The 21,030-nt window shown below is 44.2% G+C and overlaps 1 protein-coding gene across 3 annotated transcripts in view; it reads left to right on the top strand.

The window, feature by feature from the left end:
- The first annotated feature begins 994 nt into the window (after positions 1–994).
- INSC (INSC spindle orientation adaptor protein) overlaps positions 995–21,030 on the top strand; it is a 121,198-nt gene continuing 101,162 nt past the window's right edge. Inside the window, exon 1 of one of the 3 annotated variants that reach the window (XM_060304430.1) lies at positions 995–1,114. Coding sequence is in view for 1 of the 3 variants with exons in the window: in XM_060304429.1 (XP_060160412.1) it covers positions 16,833–16,844 (12 nt within the window). In the remaining 2 variants the exon portion in view is untranslated. Of the gene's footprint in view, positions 1,115–4,570; positions 4,640–16,758; positions 16,845–21,030 lie in introns of those variants that run through there. The other 2 variants (XM_060304431.1, XM_060304429.1) reach the window with 2 other exon arrangements.

Raw genomic sequence — 21,030 nt, 5'->3', positions numbered from 1 at the left:
CATTTTTAGCCAGGGCCTGAAAAAGGGAACACGGGTATTAGCGTCAAGGAAGAGAGGCTGAGATGGGACCTTGGAGTGATCATTGTGTCTTGGAGACAGAACCGGTTTTCCTGTCCCTGAACACAAAGCGTGAGCATATTGACACACAGTAGTTGCACATGAGGGATTTAGGTTAGATGCCAAGGAGAACTTCCTGCCAATGAGCAGGTTCAAATTTGGAAACAGTGCCCGAGGGAGGCTAGGGTCTGCTCTTCCTTGGTGGCCCCAGAGTAGGTAGAGGAACTCCAGGCCCCTGGTGGGGAATGATTCACGGCAGGGTGGAGGGGGTTGGATGGAATGCGACATTCCTGAGCTTTGGGGTGGGAATCAGCCTTCTTCTCTAGACTTAGCCATCTGACACTAAGTGCAGAGCGGAAGTTTGATGTGCCCCAAGTTAAAACGAGTGTCTGCAACCATCTTCTGTCCTTTCTGGCAGGTCAGCGATCTTATGTGAGCGACTTAGGTTCCAAAGGGAAGCACCTGAGGGTCAATAAACCAAGTGGCATTCCAGGCGTTTGGGGGCTGCTCAAAGTTCAGCGCTCCCTCCGCAGAGCGTGTGAACCGCACCCAAACCCCTCCTTGTTTTGTTTCAGTTCCAACGCACTCCCTTTACTCTCCAGATGTTGGCATGTGGGGCACATGTGGGCACCAGGGTCGGGACGGCTCCGAGGGTCCGGGGTGCTTACCCGCCGTGACTCCCGCCCGGCCCCGTGCGAGCCAGGTCTCTAATTAGACCTGACCGCGTCCCCATTCCAGGGCTCCCCACAGCCGAGAGCACAAAGTTTGCACTGCCAGGGGCACCAAAAGAGCCTCGCAGCCCGGCTGAGACTGCAGGCAGCGGTGGCTGACGCGGGGCAGAGGTTTGGCAGCGAGCGGACTGTTGCCGGAGGTCCTGCGGCGGCGGGCGGGAGCGGCGGGCGGGGGCAGAGCGGGGTGGGGCGCGGGCAGCCGGCGGCCCTCGGGCTGGGCCACCGAGCAGGTCACTTGCTCGCAGCCTCTGCAGCCCCAGCTGTGCCTGCCGCCACTGGCCTGGCCGCTGCATGCAGCCGCGCACAGGCGCTCTCACTCGCTCGGAGTAAGTAGGCGGCGCTCCCCAGGCTGGATTCGGTGCCCAGCCCGGTCCGGGACAGAGCATGCTTGTGACTATTTAGATAGTAGGTGTAAGTGTATCAGTGTGAGTGCTTGTGAGTGGGAGCGAGCGCCAGTGGGAGGACGTGTGTCTGGGCTGGTATGTGAGCAGAGGGAACTTTCTAGCATATGTCCCAGGGTGTGAGTGTGTCAGTATGTGTGGGAACTTCTGTGTAGGTGGGCCTGGAGTGTGCCCTAGGTGGCACGTGTGTCTGCGTGGCCCTTGCTGCCCCGTGTCTGTACGCTGGGTGTGCATTGGTGAGTGTGGTAGGCAGGCTCCATGGGGCTGAGCGGGTCGTGTGTCGATGGCTGCATGTGTGTGAGTGAGCAGATGAAGACAGAAGCTGGGGATAAGGAGTGTTATCTGAACTCAGACTTTCTAGGGTGACCCGACTTGTCCCCAGCTGGGATGTCTTCTCTGTGGGTCACTCGGCTTTGGTTTCTCAGGACTCTGATCGGGGCAGGAGTTCAGCGCCAACACTGGACTGAATGGGGGTCTGAGCCAGCCTGGCTGACTGGCCAGGGTTGCGGAGACAGCCCCACTGTCACTGCAGGAGGAGGTGGGAGGACCACTCAGCCATGCTCACCCACAAACACAGGGCACCCACACCCACACACTCACAGCTGCTCATGTGTGCACACCTTCCCGCCACCCACACCAGTCTTGCACATGTTGTGTCTCAGGAGGGCCGTGTAAACACTCACCTGCTTTCAGTATGTACATCTGAGGACATTGACACATATCCAACAGGTATCTCCGTGTGCAAAACGCATATGCACAAACATGCACCCCTGGCTTGACCCACTCTCAGCCTTTTAGGTCCCCTTTTCAGTCCCCTTTAGCCTACACGTGGCACCTTGGACAAGTCTAAGAAACTGGCTTTAGTAGGAAATACCGTAAGCCGGGGGCTTTGGCTGGGGGGTCAGGGCAGATGTTGATACAATGCCTTCAGAGTGTCCCATTTGATCTAGAACTGAGGCTGCTCTTGGAGTAGTCTTGCCTTTTTAGAAGTGAAAAGGACCGTCTGGCAAGGCAAGCAGGGCCAGTCTGAGATCTGAGGCAGAGCTCAGCACCTGTAATTTGCTCCACGCTCTAGTTTATTCTCTAGATTCCCCCTGCAGCAGAAAAGCAGTGAGCCTTCCGTGGGCTGGGCCCAGACAGTCATCTGACAGGCAGGAGAACTGAGTTGAGATGGGCTGATTTCTTCTCTTCTTTGGTTTTAGTCAACCCTGTTTTGAGTCTCCCATCTGCAGGCGAGGCTGAAAGGGAGAGCCTTTGCTTTGCTCCTTTCCAGTGGTTATCTCTTTTTTTTGACAGAATCTTGTTCTCCCTGACCTCCCCCCTTGGGGACTGGGGACACACGAAACAGTGCCCGGAAGAGTAGGTGCCCCAAATATTAGCTGGCTGCTGCTGTTACGGCTTCTAGACCTCCCCATCCTGACCATTCTCCTGTGGACAGGTCTCAATGAGGTGCCCTCACTAAATGTGCTTCCTCAGTTGGGAAGTTAGAACGATGACACTGACTTTCTCTTTCTAAATGTTTATGGTTTGGTCTAAGGAGTGTCTGAGTTCTCACCCCACCAACTCCTCCAGTATGCAGGGGAGCAGATGGGCTTCATGCATTTCCTGAGGGGGTGCTGGAACCTACCTTTCCCTGGCCTGGTCCTCCACCTGACCTTTGGGGAGGATGGTTAAATAAGGGCAGGCTGTGGTCAGCTGGGCAGCCTTTTACAGAGTGAAGGTGGTGGGGAAGGAAGTCTCTGTGCCTCCCCTAGCCTTCTTATCTGTGGAGGCCCCCAGCCATCTTAAGACTCAGGAAAAGACTCTGGAAAATGAGGTACCCACTGTGAATCCCAGGCTGGTTCCCCAGTTTTAGTTCATCAAATACATATACCTACCAATCGGAATTTCAGAGCAACAATTAGGACTCATAGAGCATCAAGGCAACCCTATTAAGGTCACATAGTTCCAATTTAAAGAAGAGAAATCAGACAACCCCCAAAATGGTAATAATAACAACCACTATTTATTGAATCTATAATACATGCTTTATTTCATTTACTTTTCACAGCAAACTTATTAGGTTAATAGTCCCATTTTTTTTTTTCCTCTGACAAGGAAATTGAAGCTTAGAGTGCTCAAGGGATTTCTACAGGTCTGTGTGACTGCTGAGCTCATGACATCACCTGTGTGTTTACCTTCTTACTCTGGCTGCCAGGAAGCTCTTAGTTCATCATATTGCTTCATCCTAGTAAACGTGTTCATTGGAAACATGGCTTTGAATTTTAATTTCTGCTTTAATAACTTTATATTATACCAATCTTTAGCTGTAAACTCCTACATCCTTCGTAGAGAGAGATCAGAATAAATAAATGAACAATCAGCAATTAAGCATTCTATTGGTCTCTGAGGATGAGAACCACGTTGCATGGAATTTTGGGGGGACATCTCCAATTTCAAATATTTCATCTGGTTTTCAAACCATATGTCTCAATTTTGGCTTCTGTATTTTGGGCTCTGATTTGTGACCATGTCTTGGGGCTTTTCTTCCCAGCAGCTCTGGGAGAAAATGCCCATCTCTGTGCTGGCTCAGACAATGGGGATTGTTGTGAATGAATTGGGCCATTGATAAATGTCCCCTCCTCTGACTGCTTCAACTGCCAGCTTCTCCCTGTCTCAAAAGCATGAGTGTCTGGGTGCCCGAAGGAGTTTGACCCCTGCCCTATGCCTGGCCCTGGCCCTATGGCCACCCCTTCCTCATGTGACCCCGCCTAGGCTCAGGGCTCTGCTGAGAGGTCTGTGTCTCTTGGACCTAAGCTCTGCCTCCCTCAGAGCAGACCACGTGGACCACATGGTCTGTGATCAGGGATGGCCCTTTGGAGCCGGAGCTCAGGATGAAGAGCATGGGCACACGCGAAGGGCCCTTCTGCCCCCTCCCCTGGATCTGTGAGGCCATAGCCTAATGCTCAGTTTTTCCTTGTCCCCATGAGGGGCTCTCAAGTCTGCCATGTGGTCAGAAAGTCATTTGTCACCTCTTATCTGCAAGAGATGTGTGTCACCAGGGTCATCTGAATGCAGGACAGGGCTCTAGCCACACTGCAAAGTTGGCGAGACCCCTAACTAATTTACTCTAAGACTGATTCTTTTAACCTGCCCAAGGCTATTAGTATTTGGAAAGGGGAGGAGTGGGGGGGCAACGCTTAGCACTAAAGATTACTTACAAGGACTCTCGTGGTGGGCTTTCAGGCACTGTGTTGAGATCTTGCTTCTCAGTATGCATTAAGTCACCCGATGCTGGCAGCTGTTTCCCATGTTCAAGATTAATCCTCCCAGAAGCACTTGGTTACAAAGGGGAGGAGGAATCATTGGCCTGAGGCCTCAGGAGATGCCTGGCACTGGGCGGTGTGCTGGTGGGTCGGTGCGGGTGACGGGTTTGTACCTTCCCAGGCAAATGCCACCTCAAAAAAAAAGGTAAGACTGAGACTTGATTGATTGCATCTCTGCTGAGGATTCTGGGTGTTCCCTGGACTTTAAGCTCAACCAGGTGAAAACAGGTTTCAAATCCAGCAAGAGAGCACTGGGTGAGGCAGTCAGAACTTCTGTGGGGGAAGGCGTACTCACGCTTACTCACATTTTTTAGTGTCTGCTAAGGGCCAACCCCCTTGTTAGGCTCTTTGCATCTTTTGTTTCAGGAAACCTCTGGAACAACGCTGGGAGACAGGCGCTGCTATTTTAAAGATAGGGAAACTGAAGCACAGCAAGGTTAAATGATTAGCCCAAGGTCAGAGCCAGCAACAATTTCACCCCAGGTCTGTCTGACGCTGGAGTCTGTGGTGAAGACTGTGGTCTGTGGTCCACTGACCACTCCCCAGTTCAAAGGCCCTGAAAGCAGGGAAGTCCAGGCCTTTGGGCCAGCTGGGGAAGAGCTGAGGGCTTTGCCTTCTCTGGCTCTAGGACCTGAATATCATCAGCGTCACTGGCCTTTCCAGCCTCAGATGGAGACGGCTGCCCTGTGAGAAGCAGGGGTGGGGTGGGGAAGGCCTCCCAGGCCGGGCAGGGATACCCCTGCCAACCCCGCCCCCTCCCTGCCAACCACTCCCTTGGGGTGCGCTTCTGTGACTTCACTTCTTCCCTGGAGCAATCTCTGGGGACCGAGCCTACACCCAGACACTGTGATCCCGCCAGCCCAGTCCCCCCTCTTCCTGCTACATGGTGCCCTCAGTGCCAAGCTCTGGGGGAGTCCTGGATCCTCTGAGGATGTCTCTGGGCAGACCAGACCCTGTTCGGCGTGAGGCAGTGTCTAAGCGTCAGCAATTTGGCTGGGTAATTGTGTATAGTGTTCACTTTCTGCTGGAGAAATGGAGGTTTTGTCTTACAAACCAAATATCCTGGGTTTGGAAGCCATGTGAAATGCAGCCTGTCGTCTGGGCGTGTGGGCTGCCTTGTGGGTCTGTGTGTGGTGCTGGTTTAAAAGACATGGTCGAGGGACAGAACGATTGACTCAGGCCATATTATTGCCTCTGATAGAGGGTCAGAGGTGGACTGCATATACTGTCCATGTGCAGAGAAAAGAGCACGGGCTTTGCCATCAGACAGATCTGGCTCGGAGCCTGTTTCCACGTCTGTAAAAAGGCATTCCTTATGACGCAGTGGTGATGCTAGAACTGGAAAGTTTATTGAAGTGTAGTGTCCAGCACAGAACAGGTCAACTGTAAATGACGTATTCTTCCTTCTTGTCCCACCTACCTTCTGGGAAAGAACACTGGGCTGATGGCAAGAGATCTGGATTCCAGCCCTAGCTCAGCCTCTGGGTACATTGTTTTCTCTTACCCTCTCTGGGCCTCACTTTCCTCATGCATAAAATTAGAAGAACTAATTTCCCTTATTCTTCTGTATTTTTTGAGGATCGTGAAAGAGACTGAAGTCAGGGAGCTCTCTTGGAGGATGCAGAAAGTTTAGTCACTATTATTCATGTATCCATGCTGCAGTATTAACTGAGATCCTGTCATGTGCTAGGGCCCGTGCAGAGCACTGGGCATACAGGTGTCGGGAATATCCCAGTCCTCAAGGCAAGACAGGATTGTGAGCAAACAGTGACAAGCCTGTCTGTGGGACATGATCATGGCAGGTATTAGTGTATCAGAAGAGGAAGTGTCACCCCCAACTGGGGCAATCAGGGAGGCCTTACCAGAGGTGAAAATTCCTGGTCTGGATCTGGAAAGATAACAGGAAGATTCCAGGAGGATAAGAGGAGGGCTTTCTAGGCCGAGAAACCAGCACATGCTAAGGCACAGAAATGTTGCCTCGTGTGGTAAGCCTGGGGGACTTGAGGCAGCGAGGGTTTGGTCAGTAGTGATGAGAGAGAGATGGGAGACTTTACAAAGGGCTGTCGACGGGCGTCAGGCCTTGATGGCTGTGCTGAGGTGTTTTGATTTTTATCATGACAGTTGTGGGCAGCCCCTGAGGTATTTTAAGCAGCGGAGGGTCATGGTTGGATATGGGCTCACTTATTCATTCAGCAAACATAAAAACAAACAATTTTATGTCACCTTTAATTTTGATATCATATCAAATTAATGAAAATTTGCAAGACTGATAAAAGAAATCCTTCTTTATCTGTATCCCTTAATTGATTACAAGACACTGCATTTACTTCATTTTTATTCATTCTTTCTCTCTCCAACAATATAAAAAATACATTATTTTTTATTTATGTATACTTCAATTATCTGTATAATTTATACTTTATTATAATTATATATTTATGGTTTTATCATGTATATGTATATATGAATACATACAAAATATTCATATTTCTGATCAATTTAAGAGTAAATCGGAGGCATGGTGCCTCTTTGCCCGTAAATACTTAAGTGTGTATTTAAATACTTAAGTGTGTATATCTTTTAAAAAAAAGATATACTCTTACTACAGTACAATTCTGTCCCAATAATGTCTCTATAGCTCTCCTGTCTCCCTCGCCCCATTCAGGGTCCAACCCACAGATGGCATTTTGTTATCATGTCTCCTGGGTCTTCTTTAATCCAGAGCAATTCCTCTGCTTTATCTTTCTTGACCTTTGTGTTTTGAATGGTATAGGCCATTTATTATGTTGAATATCCCCCTCCATTTGGGTTTATCTGATGGTTCTACATGACTGGATCCAAGCTATGCATGTTGGGCAGTAGTAGCATGAAGTGAGGTTAGCATACCAGCGAGCACAGGCTGTGGGGACCGTCCCAGTGCTGGTGATGGAAGCTTTTGTCACTTGCTTGAGGTGATGTTCACCAGTTTCTCCTGTGAAATTACTGTTTTTCCCTTAGTAATCAATAAGTAATTTGTGGAGAGATACTTCGAGGTTTTGTAAACATCCTATTCCTCATCAAACGTTTAATCACTAATTTTATCATCATTGATACTTTTGAATCCATCATTGCTTCTATATTTATTAGTTGGCATTTTTCTGTAGGAAAGATCTCTCCCTTCTCCCTTTCTTTCTGTCTTTCTCTTTATCTCTCTCCTCCCTTCCTCCCTCCCTCCCTTCTTCCCTTCTTTCATTACTATGAACTCATAAATTCTTAATTAATTTATTCATGGGTTTAATCAATTTGTATATTTTATTTTGATGTTCGAAATGTACAAGATTTGATCAGTGGGAGGTTCTCAGTCTGGCTCTTGTTTCTTTTGACTTTTCCCCATGATTCTCTGAGCATTTGGTTACTGTTGCTTTAGCAAGATGTTCCAGGCTCATTTTGTTCTTTCCTTGCCCCAGCCCTGGAATTAGTCATTTCTCCAAGGAGACCTGGATCCTTTTAGTGGAGAATGGTATTAGAAACCAAGACCTGGGGCTACATGTGCTCCCTGTTACTGGTGTGTCATTGCATTTAGCAAACAGAGCTAGGGTGTATACTTATATGTCCATATTTATTTCTATAATAAAAAAATAAAACAAATTATTATAGGTTTTTAGAAAGAAGAACTCAAGTGATTGAGACAGAGAGTGAGGGGATAGGGTGGCTTAGATGGGTGGTGAGGGAGGGACTGTTTGAGGAGGCGATATTTAGAAAGACCTACAGTGTGGAATGGATGGATTGGAAGGAGAGAGAGCCTGGAGATTCTTTCAATTATCTAGGAAATACTTACAAGGACCTGAAATAAGACAGACAAGAGAGGAAGTAGAATCAGGTAGCTGGTTGAATGCAGAAGGTGAGGGAGACGAAGGAGGGAGATAGACATCTCCAAGGCCTGTCAAGCTGAGTGTGTCCAAAACAGAATTTCTGTGTTCTTGCTTGGCAGTGTCCTATTCATATGTGGTCCTCTCCAGGTATTTCAGATCTCATTGAATGGCTCCTTCATCTATACAGCTGCACAAGTCAGAGAGAGCTGGCAATCATCTTCAACACCTTTCTCTCTCAAAGCTCATATACAATTCACCACCAAGTCTGTTGATGTTGTCTTGAAAATCTCTCCCCAATCCGTCACTTCTCTCTGTCTCCACCAGTCTCACTCTAGTTCAAGGCACCATTTTCATCTTACCGGACTACTGTGAGAACTTCCTAACTGCTCTACTTATACTCCCTCCAATTTGTTGTCACACAGCAGCCAAATGTATTTTAAAACACAACTCAGGGGCTTCCCTGGTGGTGTAGTGGTGAAGAATCCACCTGCCAGTGCAGGGGACATGGGTTTGAGCCCCGGTCTGGGAAGATCCCACATGCCACGGAGCAGCTAATCCCGTGTGCCACAACTACTGAGTCTGCACTCTAGAGCCCACGAGCCACAACTACTGAGCCTGTGTGCCACAACTACTGAAGCCTGCTCACCTAGAGCCCGGGCTCTGCAACAAGAGAAGCCACCACAATGAAAAACCTGCGCACCTCAATGAAGAGTAGCCCCCGCTCGCCACAGCTAGAGAAAGCCCAAGTGCAGCAACAAAGACCCAACACAGCCAAAAATAAATAAAATAAAATAAATTAATTTTTTAAAGGAAGCTTTTTTTAAAATTTATTATTTATTTATTTATTATTATTTTTTGCGGTACACGGGCCTCTCACTGCTGTGACCTCTCCCGCTGCGGAGCACAGGCTCCGGGCACGGCTCAGCGGCCATGGCTCACGGGCCCAGCCGCTCCACGGCATGTGGGATCTTCCCGGACCAGGGCACGAACCTGTGTCCCCTGCATCGGCAGGTGGACTCTCTACCACTGCGCCACCAGGGAAGCCCTAAAAAAACCTTTTTAAAAAAAAAAAACAAAAACACAACTCATGTCATTTCCCTCCTTAAAAATACTTCAGTTGCTTCCTATTGATCTTAAGCTAAAGATCAACCTCTTTAATGAGCCTACAAAGTCTAATTTTTCTGACCCCTGCCTCCACTCCTACACCGTCTCACCCAGCTTCTTTCTTCACCCTCTCTCCTGGCCTTGTCTCAGTCCCTTGGGCTTGTCAGTTGGCAAGGCCACAGGCCTTTGCATTTGCTGTTCTTCTGCTTAGAACACTCTTCCTTCATGTCTTCACCTACTGAATTCCTACTTATATCTCAGCTCTCAGCTCAGCTGTCACTTCCATGATTAGGTCAAATCTCATTTTACAGGGCTTCACAACACCATGTACCCCTTCAAGCCTTTATCATAGTTGTGATTTTACATTTATTTACAATTTTTCATGATAATTAACGTTTACTTTTCCTATTTGATGATGAGTTTTGCTCATTACTTTATCCTAGTAGTTAGCATGTTACTGACACATGTCACAAATATTTGTTGGATGGATGAATGAATGAATGAAGTTTTATCAGCTGAGCAACCAGCTGGTGGTACCATTCAGTAGAATAAAAATTCTAGGGGAGAAGTAGATCTGGGGAGAAAGGTAATTCACTTTAGGACATGTTACATTTGAGGTACCTCTCAACCACGTCTACCCCCCCAAACATCTTACCGTCTTCTGGGCAAACAAATTAGACTGTCGTTCAAGAGCTTTGAGGGGACTGGTGATAGGTGACAGCTAATTCCTGGGCAATTCTAAGGAGCTCCTGGAGAAGATAGCTAAATCACATGGCATCCCTGAGCTGTACCCCCTTTCTGGTTTGTAGAGGATACAGGAGATCTGAGGGGCCTCCAGGTGGTCTGACCTGGCTCCTTGGCTGCTACGAAGGATTTAACAAACATTTATGAAGGCTCCTTGGAACTTGAGAGTTACTTGCATGATTCCCATGGGTCAGGAATTGCCAACCTCCTCCCCACCCCTGAGACTGCGCTAGATATAGGCCTAAAAGAGAATTCAGAGAGGGTCTTACTAAGCCCAGTGAGCTCTCCTTACAAAGATGCCAGTAGTCACTCCAGCTCACTCACTCCTGCATTCCTCACTCATTCGTTCAATATCTATTTCGCCTTCACTCAGTCACTTACCCGCCCAACCACATGTATCCATCCACAAACAAGAGTTTATGTTGGATCTGTAGCAGGACTCAAGGCTGATGAGTCACCCTCCCTGCCCTCTCCTTCATCCCTCTTTCATATGGTCCTCACAGCCCAGGAGCCCAGATGAGGAGACATCAGGGTGGGGAGGTGTCACTTTACTGGTTGAAGGCCATGTGTGCTTGCAGGGTGTTATCAGGAAGAGAGGGAGATGCCACCACACCAACTGCTCCTCTTATTTCACCTCCTGCTTTTCTAGTGTCCCTTCCCCTCTTTCAATGGTGATGAGAGCTTAGGAATTAAGCTCCTTGATCAGATAGCTGGGCTCTGCAGAGATACTTGGGGCTCAGGCTTGAAAGCGAAAGAGAGACAACAGCTCCCCATGAGCACCACCATGGAGAAGAGGACACTTTTTTTTTCTTCTTCATTTTCTACCAGGATTGCCCTTTTAACCCTGTGGAATTTGCAGAGAGGCTGGGGGGAGGGCGGGACAGTGGGATTTAAAATGTGGCATTTAGAAACCAGGCAGTAGACTAACCCTGGCCCCGCCCCTCCAGAAACTGCTCTTTCAGTTCTCTGAGGTTTGTCATTTACAAAAAGCCCCACAGAATGTGCGCTGTCCATCTGCCGTGACATCAGACAGGGTTGGGGCTGAGCAGACATAGGACAATGGCAGCCACATCAGATAAGAGCATCTTGGAAAAGTGCCCGAAGATGCCCAGGATCTAAGTTACAGACTCATTCACTCATTCCCTCTCTCACTCATTCATTCAACAACGATCTACTTAACACCTACTCTGTGCCAGGCATTGTTCTAGGCACTGAAGATATAGCAGTGAGCAAAACACATGCCCGAGCAGAATTGCTTTCTGATGTGGGAAGATAGTAAACAGGTTGATATATGCAAAGTGGTGATGAGTGCTGTGGAGAAATATAAAGTATGGTAAAGGGGTTCCAAGGGTAGGAGGGGACTTGTACATGTATACCAGGTCAAGAGGTTCTCTCTGATAGGCAGATATTTAAACAGAGGCCAGGAGGCAGTGAAAGGGCAAGCTATGTGAAGACGGGGGTGGGGGGAGAGCAGTCAGCACTTCAGGATTCTGGGTTCCCTGTGGTCTGGGGGTTTGGAGTAAGCTTCTAGGGGGAGGCCACGTTTAAGCTGAATCTTGATGTGTGGGGACAGCAAGTCAGTCCTGAAGAATAACAGGGAACTTGCCTTGAAGCGTGAACATAAGGGACATGTCGGGGAGGACAGTTTGGTAAGGCCCAAAGAGGCAGGGTAGGCTGGAAGCAGGGTCTGGAGAGTCATGAGTGCCAGGCTAAGGATTTCAGACCTGAGTTGAGGGACACTGGGGAGACATAATAGATTTTCAGCGACATGTCACAATGAGAGCTGTGTTTTAAGCAGCTGAAACTAATATTAGAATAGGCTGGGGGCTGGGCAGCCAGCAAGAAGACAGTTGCCTCGCGTGAGCCTGCTTGGCCTCATGACCACCAAGGACCCTGAGGTTGGGGGGAATGCTGGATGGCCCCAGATGCACAGCGGGCAGGGATACAGTGATGTAGGGGCTATAATGGCCGACAGAAGCAGCAGGTAATGTGAGTGGTCATCACTGGGACAAACCCCAGATGTCTCCTGTAACTCAAAGCTGTCTTTGAGCAAAGAGCACAGAGCAGCCTGGGTTCTAGGGCAGAGCAAGCTGGAGAAAAGAGTTTGGGTCTCATCTCTGGCCACAAATGGCTATTTTAGAAGCTTCTGGGAAGGGGGTCCTTGGATTGTAGGAACCTTAGTTTCAGAGGAGAGCTTATCTAATCCAGCCCTTTCCTCTCACAGATGGGAAATTGAAAGCCCAGAAAAGGGGCATAAATTGTCCAAGGCCATATAGAGCACGTGTGGCAGAGAAAGGTCAAGCATCTTATTTGAACTCATCTTGGAGGAATTACTATGTCTTATTTAATTACACATTTATATATATATCTTTCAGTGGAAGAGGAAATTCTAAGAAAAAGGAAATGTTTTATTCATCAACTTCTCTATCATCTGATACAGAGCCTGAACTTCTCTATCAGCCTGATACAGAGCAGATGTTCTCTTGACCTGGACCAAGGCTGATGTTAGCCTGGTCTCAGATGTGGTATAGGAGCTGCCTGTGAGTAGGGGAGAGCCTGGCTCTGGATCTCCCTCACGCACTCATGTGGCCTGGCCTGCGACCATCTCTACCTCAGTTATACTCACAGCCCTTGGCAAAGGGACCATGGATGTGAGAGAGTGTGGGGGCTGCTGTCACAAGGGTGCCTGCCAAGAGGGAGAGGTGACAGGTGTGGAGAGGGGCTGGGTGTCCTGGGCCTGAGGCCACTGCAAGAGAGAGAGGCCCTGCCCAGCTTGAGAGAGCAGACCACAGGGGGTTTCACAGTCGCTAGCTGGGCACCTGGGATGCATGTTTGGGGTGAAAGTGCAGTGCTTGGTCTGGCCTGCGGCTGGGCCCCCAGGGATTTCACCAAACCCACTTTTATTCAGCCGAGGTTTTCAGCCCAACCCTGCTGTCCCAAGGAGCTGAAGGCCACAGTTTTAAGAAGAGGTCCTGTTCTTTCCCCACAGTGTGCAGAAGTCTATGACTTAACAGCAGGATTTCAGACGGAATTGTCCTTTGATGTGCTTCCATCCTCACATTCAGGATCCTAGGCGGGGTGGGGGGCGGCTGAGCTAGAGACAGTTTCCTGAAAAGTCAGAGGGATTCAAGCTATAGCTCCTGCCAGCCCAGACCCCTGCATCTGTGCTGGATGAGTAATTGGTTCTTAAGCTCTTGGTCAACACAATCTGTTTGTCTTGCACTGTGGCGCTGGCAGAGGAATTTCCAGAGCGGAGTGAGTTACATGCATCAGCACGCTGAACCTGTAGACCCAGGAAAATAAGCGTCCTAAGTTTGGCGTCCCTCCGTGAATGTCCTGGGGGAGGCAGTGGGGCTTTCTTCAGGTGTGGGGTCATCACCCTCTCGAAGGTAGCATCGTGGACTAGGCCAGGTTTTGAACAGAACCTGAGAGGAAGGGAAGAAGGAACTTGGATTCTAGTCTGGTTTCAGCTACAAATTGACTCTGTGACTTGGGCAAGTCTTTTGCCCTCTCTGAACCTCAGTTTCCTTTTCATGAACCACAGGGTTGGAAAAGAGGGTTCCTGAGGACCTGTCCTGTAATATTCCAGGTTTCTTGCTTACATAATACTAACAGGAATTTTGGTTAAGACCCTAACTTTGAGATTTCTACCCTCGCCCAGGTCTCTTACTTTGCCTGAAATTCCACCTTTGGTTCTTTTAAGAGGCTCTTATTTCCATATTGACTAACAAAATCCCTCTTATTTTTATGAGCTTGTATAGGGATACAAAGCAGTGTAATCTTCTAGTTGTATTTCAGCCTTTATAACAACTGTGCCAGGTAATCAAAGATATATTATTTCCAGTTTACATTTGAAAAAAGAGGCCCAGAGAGGTTAAGTAGTTTGATGAAGTTCACAAAGTTAGTTGCTGGCAGAGCTGAGATGAGGCTGCAGGTTTCTTGGCTGTTGGCTTATGTTCTTTTGTGCTACCCTTTGGGTTTGGAAAGGAAGAGTTCTAAAGACTGCGTGGGATGGGGGTTGTAGTGTTCATCAGGTGGCACAAGTATTAGGATGACAGCATCTGCCCCCGCATATCTGTACCACATAGGCTGAAGTGTTCTTAGCCTGGGGCAGCCCACCCAACCCAGGCACAGTAGTGAGGGTCTGTGCTGGCCGCACTGCCTGCTTATGCAAACGCAGGTCAGGGCAAAAAGCAGGCCCTCTGCGGCAACTTTCTCACTGATGATCCTGTGTTCTTGTCTGCCGTAGACTATTTTAGCAGGGTGGTGGGTATCCGGCAAAGCCCAGGTCTTTCTTTTTTTTTTTTTTTCCTTTTTCTCCCAGCTTTATTGAGCTGTAATTGACATATAGCATTGTATAAGTTTAAGGTGTATAATGTGATCAGTTGATATACATATTTATTGTGAAGTGATTACCACAATAGGGTTAGTTATGCATCTATCACCACACGTTTACCTTTTTATTCATGTGGTGAAAACTTTGAAGATCTATTCAATACTTTCTTAGCAACTTTCAAATATACAATACAGTATTGTAAACTATAGTCACCATGCATACATTAACTCTCCAGAAATTATTCATCTTATAACTGAAAATTTGTACCCTTCAATCAGTATCTCCCCATATGCCCCAACCCTCAGCCCCGGGCAACGACCAATCTACTTTCTGTTTCTATAGTTCAGCTTTTTTAGATTCTACATATAAATGAGGTTATACAGTGTTTGTCTTTCTCTATATGACACTTTGCATAATGCTCTCAGGGGCTATCTATGTTGTCACAAGTGGCAGGATTTCCTTCTTTTTTTAATGGCTGAATAGTATCACATTGTGATATATATGTATATATATATATATATATTTTTTTCTTTTCTTTTTCTTTCTTTCTTTATCCATTCATTCATTGAAGGACACTTAGGTTGTTTCCATGTCTTAGCTATGGTGAATAACGCTGCAAGGAGTATAGGGGTGCAGATATCTCTTGGAGATAGTGATTTCATCTCCTTCAGACATACCTAGAAGTGGAATTGCTGGATCACATGGTAGTTCTATTTTGAATTTTTTTGAGAAACCTTCATACTGTTTTCCATAGTGGCTGCACCAATTTACATTTCCACTAATAATGCACAGTGGTTCCCTTTTCTCCACATCCTCACCAGCGCTTGTATCTTGTCTTTTTGATAATAACCATTCTAACAGGTATGAGGTGATATCTCATTGTGATTTTGATTTGCATTTCCTGATGATTGGCGTTAAATACCTTTCATGTACTTGTTGGTCGTTTGTATGTCTTCTTTTGAAAAATGTCTATTCAAGCCCTCTGACCATTTTTTCAATTAGTTTTTTGTTTTGTTTTGTTATTGAGTTGTATGAGCTTCTTATATATTTTGGATATTAACTCCTTAGCAGTTAAATGGTTTGCAAATATTTTTCCCAGTTTCCTGTAGGTTGCCTTTCACTTTGTTGATTGTTTCTTTTGCTATTCAGAAATTTTTTGTTTGATATAGTCCCACTTGTTTATTTTTACTTCTGTTGCTTTTGGTGTCAGATCCAAAAAGTCATTGCCAAGACCAGCGTCAAGGGACTTTTATCCTAGGAGGTTTAGAGTTTTAGGACTGACATTTAAATTTTTAATTCATTTTGAGTTAATTTTTGTGAGTGGTAAAAGGTAGGGGTCCAACTTCATTCTCTTGCATATGAACATCCAGTTTTCCCAGTACCATTTATTGAAGAAACTCTCTTTTCCCCTTTGAGTATTCTTGGCTTCCTTGTCAAATATTAGTTGACCATATATGCAGGGGTTTACTTCTGGGTTCTTGATGCTTTTCCATTGATCTATGTGTCTGTTTTTATGCTAGTCCCATATGGTTTTGTTGCTATAGCTTTGTAGTATAGTTGGAAATCTGAAAGGTGATGCTTCCAGCTTTGTTCTTTCTCAATATTGCTTTGGCTATTTGGGGTCTTTTGAAGTGTTATATGAATGTTAGGATTTTTTTTTTTTTAATTTCTGTTAAAAATGCCATTAGATTTTTTTTTTTTTTTTTGGCCATTAGATTTTTGATGGGGATTACGCTGAGTCTGTAGACAGCTTTGGGTAGTATGAACATTTTAACAATATTAATTCTTCTCCTCCATGAACATGGGTTATCCTTCCATTTATTTGTGTCTTCTTTAGTTTCTTTCATCCATGTCTTATAGTTGTCAGTGTACAGATATTTCACTTCTTTGGCTAAATTTATTCCTAAGTAATTTATTCTTTTTGATGCTATTGTAAATGGGATAGTTTTCTTTATTTTTCAAATAGTCTGTAGTTAGTGTATAAGAATGCAACTAATTTTTGCATATTGATTTTGTATCCTGAAAGTAAAAAAATTACTGAATTCATTTATTAGTTCTAACACCTTTTTGGTGGAGTCTTCAGGGTTTTCTATATGTAAGATTATGTCATCTGCAAACAGAGACAGTTTCACTTCTCCTTTCTGATTTGAATGTCTTTTATTGTTAATTGTTATGCTTAATTGTTATGCTTAATTGTTCTGGCTAGGACTTTTAGTACCACGTTGAATAGGAGTGGTGACAGTGGGCACCCTTGTCTTGTTCTTGATCTTAGAAGAAAAGCTTTCAAACTTTCACCATTGAATATGATGTTAACTGTGAGTTTGTCGTATCTGGCCTTTATTATGTTGATGTATGTACCTTCTGTACTCAATTTGTTGAGAGCTTTTCTCATGAGAGGGTGTCAGATTTTGTCAAATGCTTCTTCTGCATCTATTGAGAGGAACATATGGTTTTTATCCCTTTTTTTATTAATGTGGTATATTATATTTATTGATATGTGTATGTTGAACCCTCCTTGCATCTCAGGATAAATCCCACTTGATTATTCAAACCGAATTTAACAGCACATTAAAAGGATCATATACCAGGTCTTCTTAATTAACTTTCCATTTCTCATTTTCAGAAGCTTTCTCATATGCTTGTCCTGGAGATGGGCTGGGCTTTTCTATCTGTAGAAGGGGGTTCTGAGAGCAACCCTCTTAGCTGTTTCTCTCTTGCCCAAACCAGCTCAGTCTTTGCTCTGGGGCAAGAGGGAGGCTCAGGGGCAATAAGTGTGGGCAAGAAGGAGCTCTCCCCTCATATACCAGGCAGGAGCAACAGTGGGAATCGCCCCAACCCCTCCCAATTCACTTTCTGCTTATGCTTTGGGATGTACATACATGCTTTCACTCTGTCTCTCCTGTTTCCTCCTCCTCTCTCATTAATCAAGTTTCCACACTTGCTTTGGTCTATTTTGGGGCTTGCTATTCAATTCTCTAAGTTTATTCCAGGGTCAATATCACATTGTATTTACTGTTTGAAAATAAATCTTACTATCTGGCAGGAAAATCCTCCCAATTTCTTTATTTTTTCAGGAGTAATCTTGGGTTTACTCATCAAGTGCTAGGAAAGAATCTTGTGGGGATTTGATTGGGATTGCATGGAATCTATAGGTCAATTTATGGCGAATTGACATTTTCCTGTCTATATACATGAAATACCTCTTCATTTATTTTGGCCTTCTTTAATATCTTTTAACAATATTTTATCATTTTCTCAATAAGGGACTTGCACATTTTAAGATTAATTTTTGTATACCTTATATATCTTTGTTGCTTTTGTTAATGCCCTCTCTTCTAAATTTCATTTTAGTTTTGTGCTGGTGTCTAGGACTATACTTGACTTTTGTATATATATTTTTAGCCACCTTTCTAAGCCTTTTCATGAATTAAAATAATTTCTTCGTAGATACTTTTGGTCTTTCCACATTGGTAATGAGGGTAACTTGCTAGTTCATGGTACATTTTTATAGGAATTTGGGAAAGATACCATGTCTGGGAAGACATAGACCCATGGAGACTTGGTTTGCCATGTGAACTGCAGGTCTGTGTCTGGTGGACCCAGCCCTGTGTATGGTGTGTGGCTGAGTGGTCACAGCAGAGGCCAACTTCAGCCTCCACTCACCCCCTTGGCTGTGTGCTGTTGCGGAAGCCCTGTGGAAAATCATACCAACTGTGAATAATGACAGTTTTGTTTCTTTCCATTCTTATACATTTTCTTTTTTTCTACACTAGCTAAGATTTTAATACAATAATGAATAGAAGTTGGTGGGAGGTGGCATTTTAATTTTGTTTCTGATCTCACAGGAAATGCTTTCAACATTAAATATGTTGTTCCTGTATATTTTTTTCTCAATAGATGCCCTTTAATTAGTTTAAAGAAGGTCTCTTTTACTCCTCGTTTTCTACAGGTTTTGTTATGAACGGCTGTTGAATTTTATAAAATTATTCTTCTCCATCTATTGAGATAGTCATAAGGTTTTTCTTCTTTTACCTATTAATGTAGTGAGTTTCATTAATCTATTTTCTAATGTTAAAGCAGCCATGTATTTTTAGGCTAAACCCAACTTGGCCATGATTTATTATTCTTTTTATATATATAGCTGGATTCTGTTTACTAATATTTTATTTATTATATTTTTGTCTATGTCTATACATGAGGTTGTCCTAAAGATTTCCTATCTTGTGTTCTTTAGTTTCAGTATTAAAATTATGTCAGTCTTATAAAATGAAGTATGTTTTCTTTTATTCTTATTCTCTGGAAGATCTTGACAAAGGAAGAGTTATCTTTCCTTTGATGATAGAAACTCATCTGTGAACTTCTCTGCACCTGGTGGTTTCCTTAAGGGAAGGGTTGTAACTATTGATTAATTTATTCAGTAGTTATAGATCTATTTCTTCTTGGTCATTTTTGGTAAATCGTATTTTTATAGGAATTTATCTAGTTTATTTATGATTTCAGTGAGATTGCAGAATATTCTTGTCCATATAATATTATCCATCATATTCTTTTATTTCTGCTGCATTTGTAGTAATAGACTCGCTTTTATTGCTAATATTGATTATTCGTGTTTCCTTTCTTTTTTCTGATTTTTTTCTGATCTTACCAGTAGTTCATCTATTTTATTTGTTTTTGAAAACTAACTCTATTGGTCATTTCATTTGTGTTTATGTTTTTGTTGTGTTTTGTTTAATGTTTGCTTCTATCTTAACTATTTTTCTCTTGCTACTTTCTTTGAAATTATTCTGTTCTTTTAAAAATCTCTCATGTTGTTAGAAGTTAGAATCCTTCCAATTTTCATATTTTCTAATTTAAGCATGCAATTTTTGCTCTTAATTTTACTTATCAGTATACTATATGATTTGTTTTTTTAAATTTTTTAGTACTTTAAAAAATTTATTTATTTTTGGCTGCATTGGACCTTCATTGCTGTGCATTGGCTTTCTCTAGTTGTGGTTGAGCAGGGGCTACTCTTTGTTGCTGTGCATTGGCTTCTCATTGCAGTGGCTTCTGTTGTTGCGGAGCATGAGCTCTAGGTGCGTGGGCTTCAGTAGTTGTGGCATGTGGGCTCAGTAGTTGTGGCTTGCAGGCTCTAGAGTGCAGGCTCAGTAGTTGTGGTGCATGGGCTTAGTTGCTCCATGGCACGTGGGATCTTCCTGTACCAGGGGTTGAACCCGTGTCCCCTGCATTGGCAGGTGGATTCTTAACCACTGCGCCACCAGGGAAGCCCCTATACTATATGATTTTTATATGTGTGTTTTCATAAGCATTCATGTTTATTTTCTAATTTCTGTTATAATTTCTCCTTTGACCTATGATTTGTGTGCTTAAAATATCCAAACATATGGAGGTCTTCATTTGGGGCAGAGATTACAATCTGTAGGATACCAGTCATTTGAAAATTGCTGAAACTTGCTTTAAGATCCAGTCACTAGTCATTAAAAAAAAATCATGGCTCATGAATCCTTGAAAAGAATGTGTATTCCTGATAAGTTGAATGCAGTGTTCTATTCATAAACATTAACTCTAACTTAATTGTGACATTCAAATCTGTATCTTTACTGATATTTTTTGGCTTGAGCTGTCAATCAATGACAGAATTGTGTTGGAATCTCCATCTGTGATTCTGAACTCGTTCACTTCTCCTGGAAATTTTATCAGTTTTTACTTTGTATATCTGTATTATTGTGATTATGTACATCATTATTATATCTTCTTGATGGGCTGAACTTTTTATTTTTACGTAGTGCATCTCTTTACCTCTATAATGCTTATTATCTTAAACTTTGTTTTGTATCATATGAATACACTGGCACCAGAATTCTTTAGGTAAATATTTCTATGGTGTATCATTTGTTGTCTTTAACTTCAAGCTGTCTTGGGTGCTTTGTTTTAGGGATATTTCTTGGAGCCAGCACATAACACACTTTCTCTCTTTCCTTCTCTCTCTCTCTCTCTCTCTCTCTCTCTCCCTCCCTCTCTTTCTCTTTTTTTCTCTTTCTCTCTCTCTGTCTGTAATGCGTGCTTTATAATCTTTGCTTACAAGTGGCTAGTTTAGTTTCTCTCTCCTTACTGTCATTACTATTATTCACTGATACACCCCCCACCCCACACTTCTTTCCTCTTTTGGAATTTTTTATTACTTGTTTTTTTCCCCATCTACATATTTGAAGGGTAATATCTATCTATACCTCTATGTGTATTCTTTTGGTTGGTTACCCTAAATATTATAGCACAAATAATAACCTAATAAGGATAAAGTTAATTTACATTTCTATTTTCCTCCTCCCAAATAAAAGAAAATTAGAACACTTTAACTTATTTTAGTCATCCCCTTCTGAATCTACATATACATATTTGAAATTTCTCTTTCTTTCCTTATCCCACAAATGAGGTATTATTATTGTTTCTTACAGTCAAGTTTTGTTTGTATTTACTCACCTAGTACACGTAAGTTTGCTC

Source organism: Globicephala melas, chromosome 8 (genome assembly GCF_963455315.2).
Source record: "Globicephala melas chromosome 8, mGloMel1.2, whole genome shotgun sequence".
Classification (NCBI taxonomy): domain Eukaryota; kingdom Metazoa; phylum Chordata; class Mammalia; order Artiodactyla; family Delphinidae; genus Globicephala; species Globicephala melas.
This window is presented reverse-complemented; position numbering and strand designations above follow the sequence as displayed.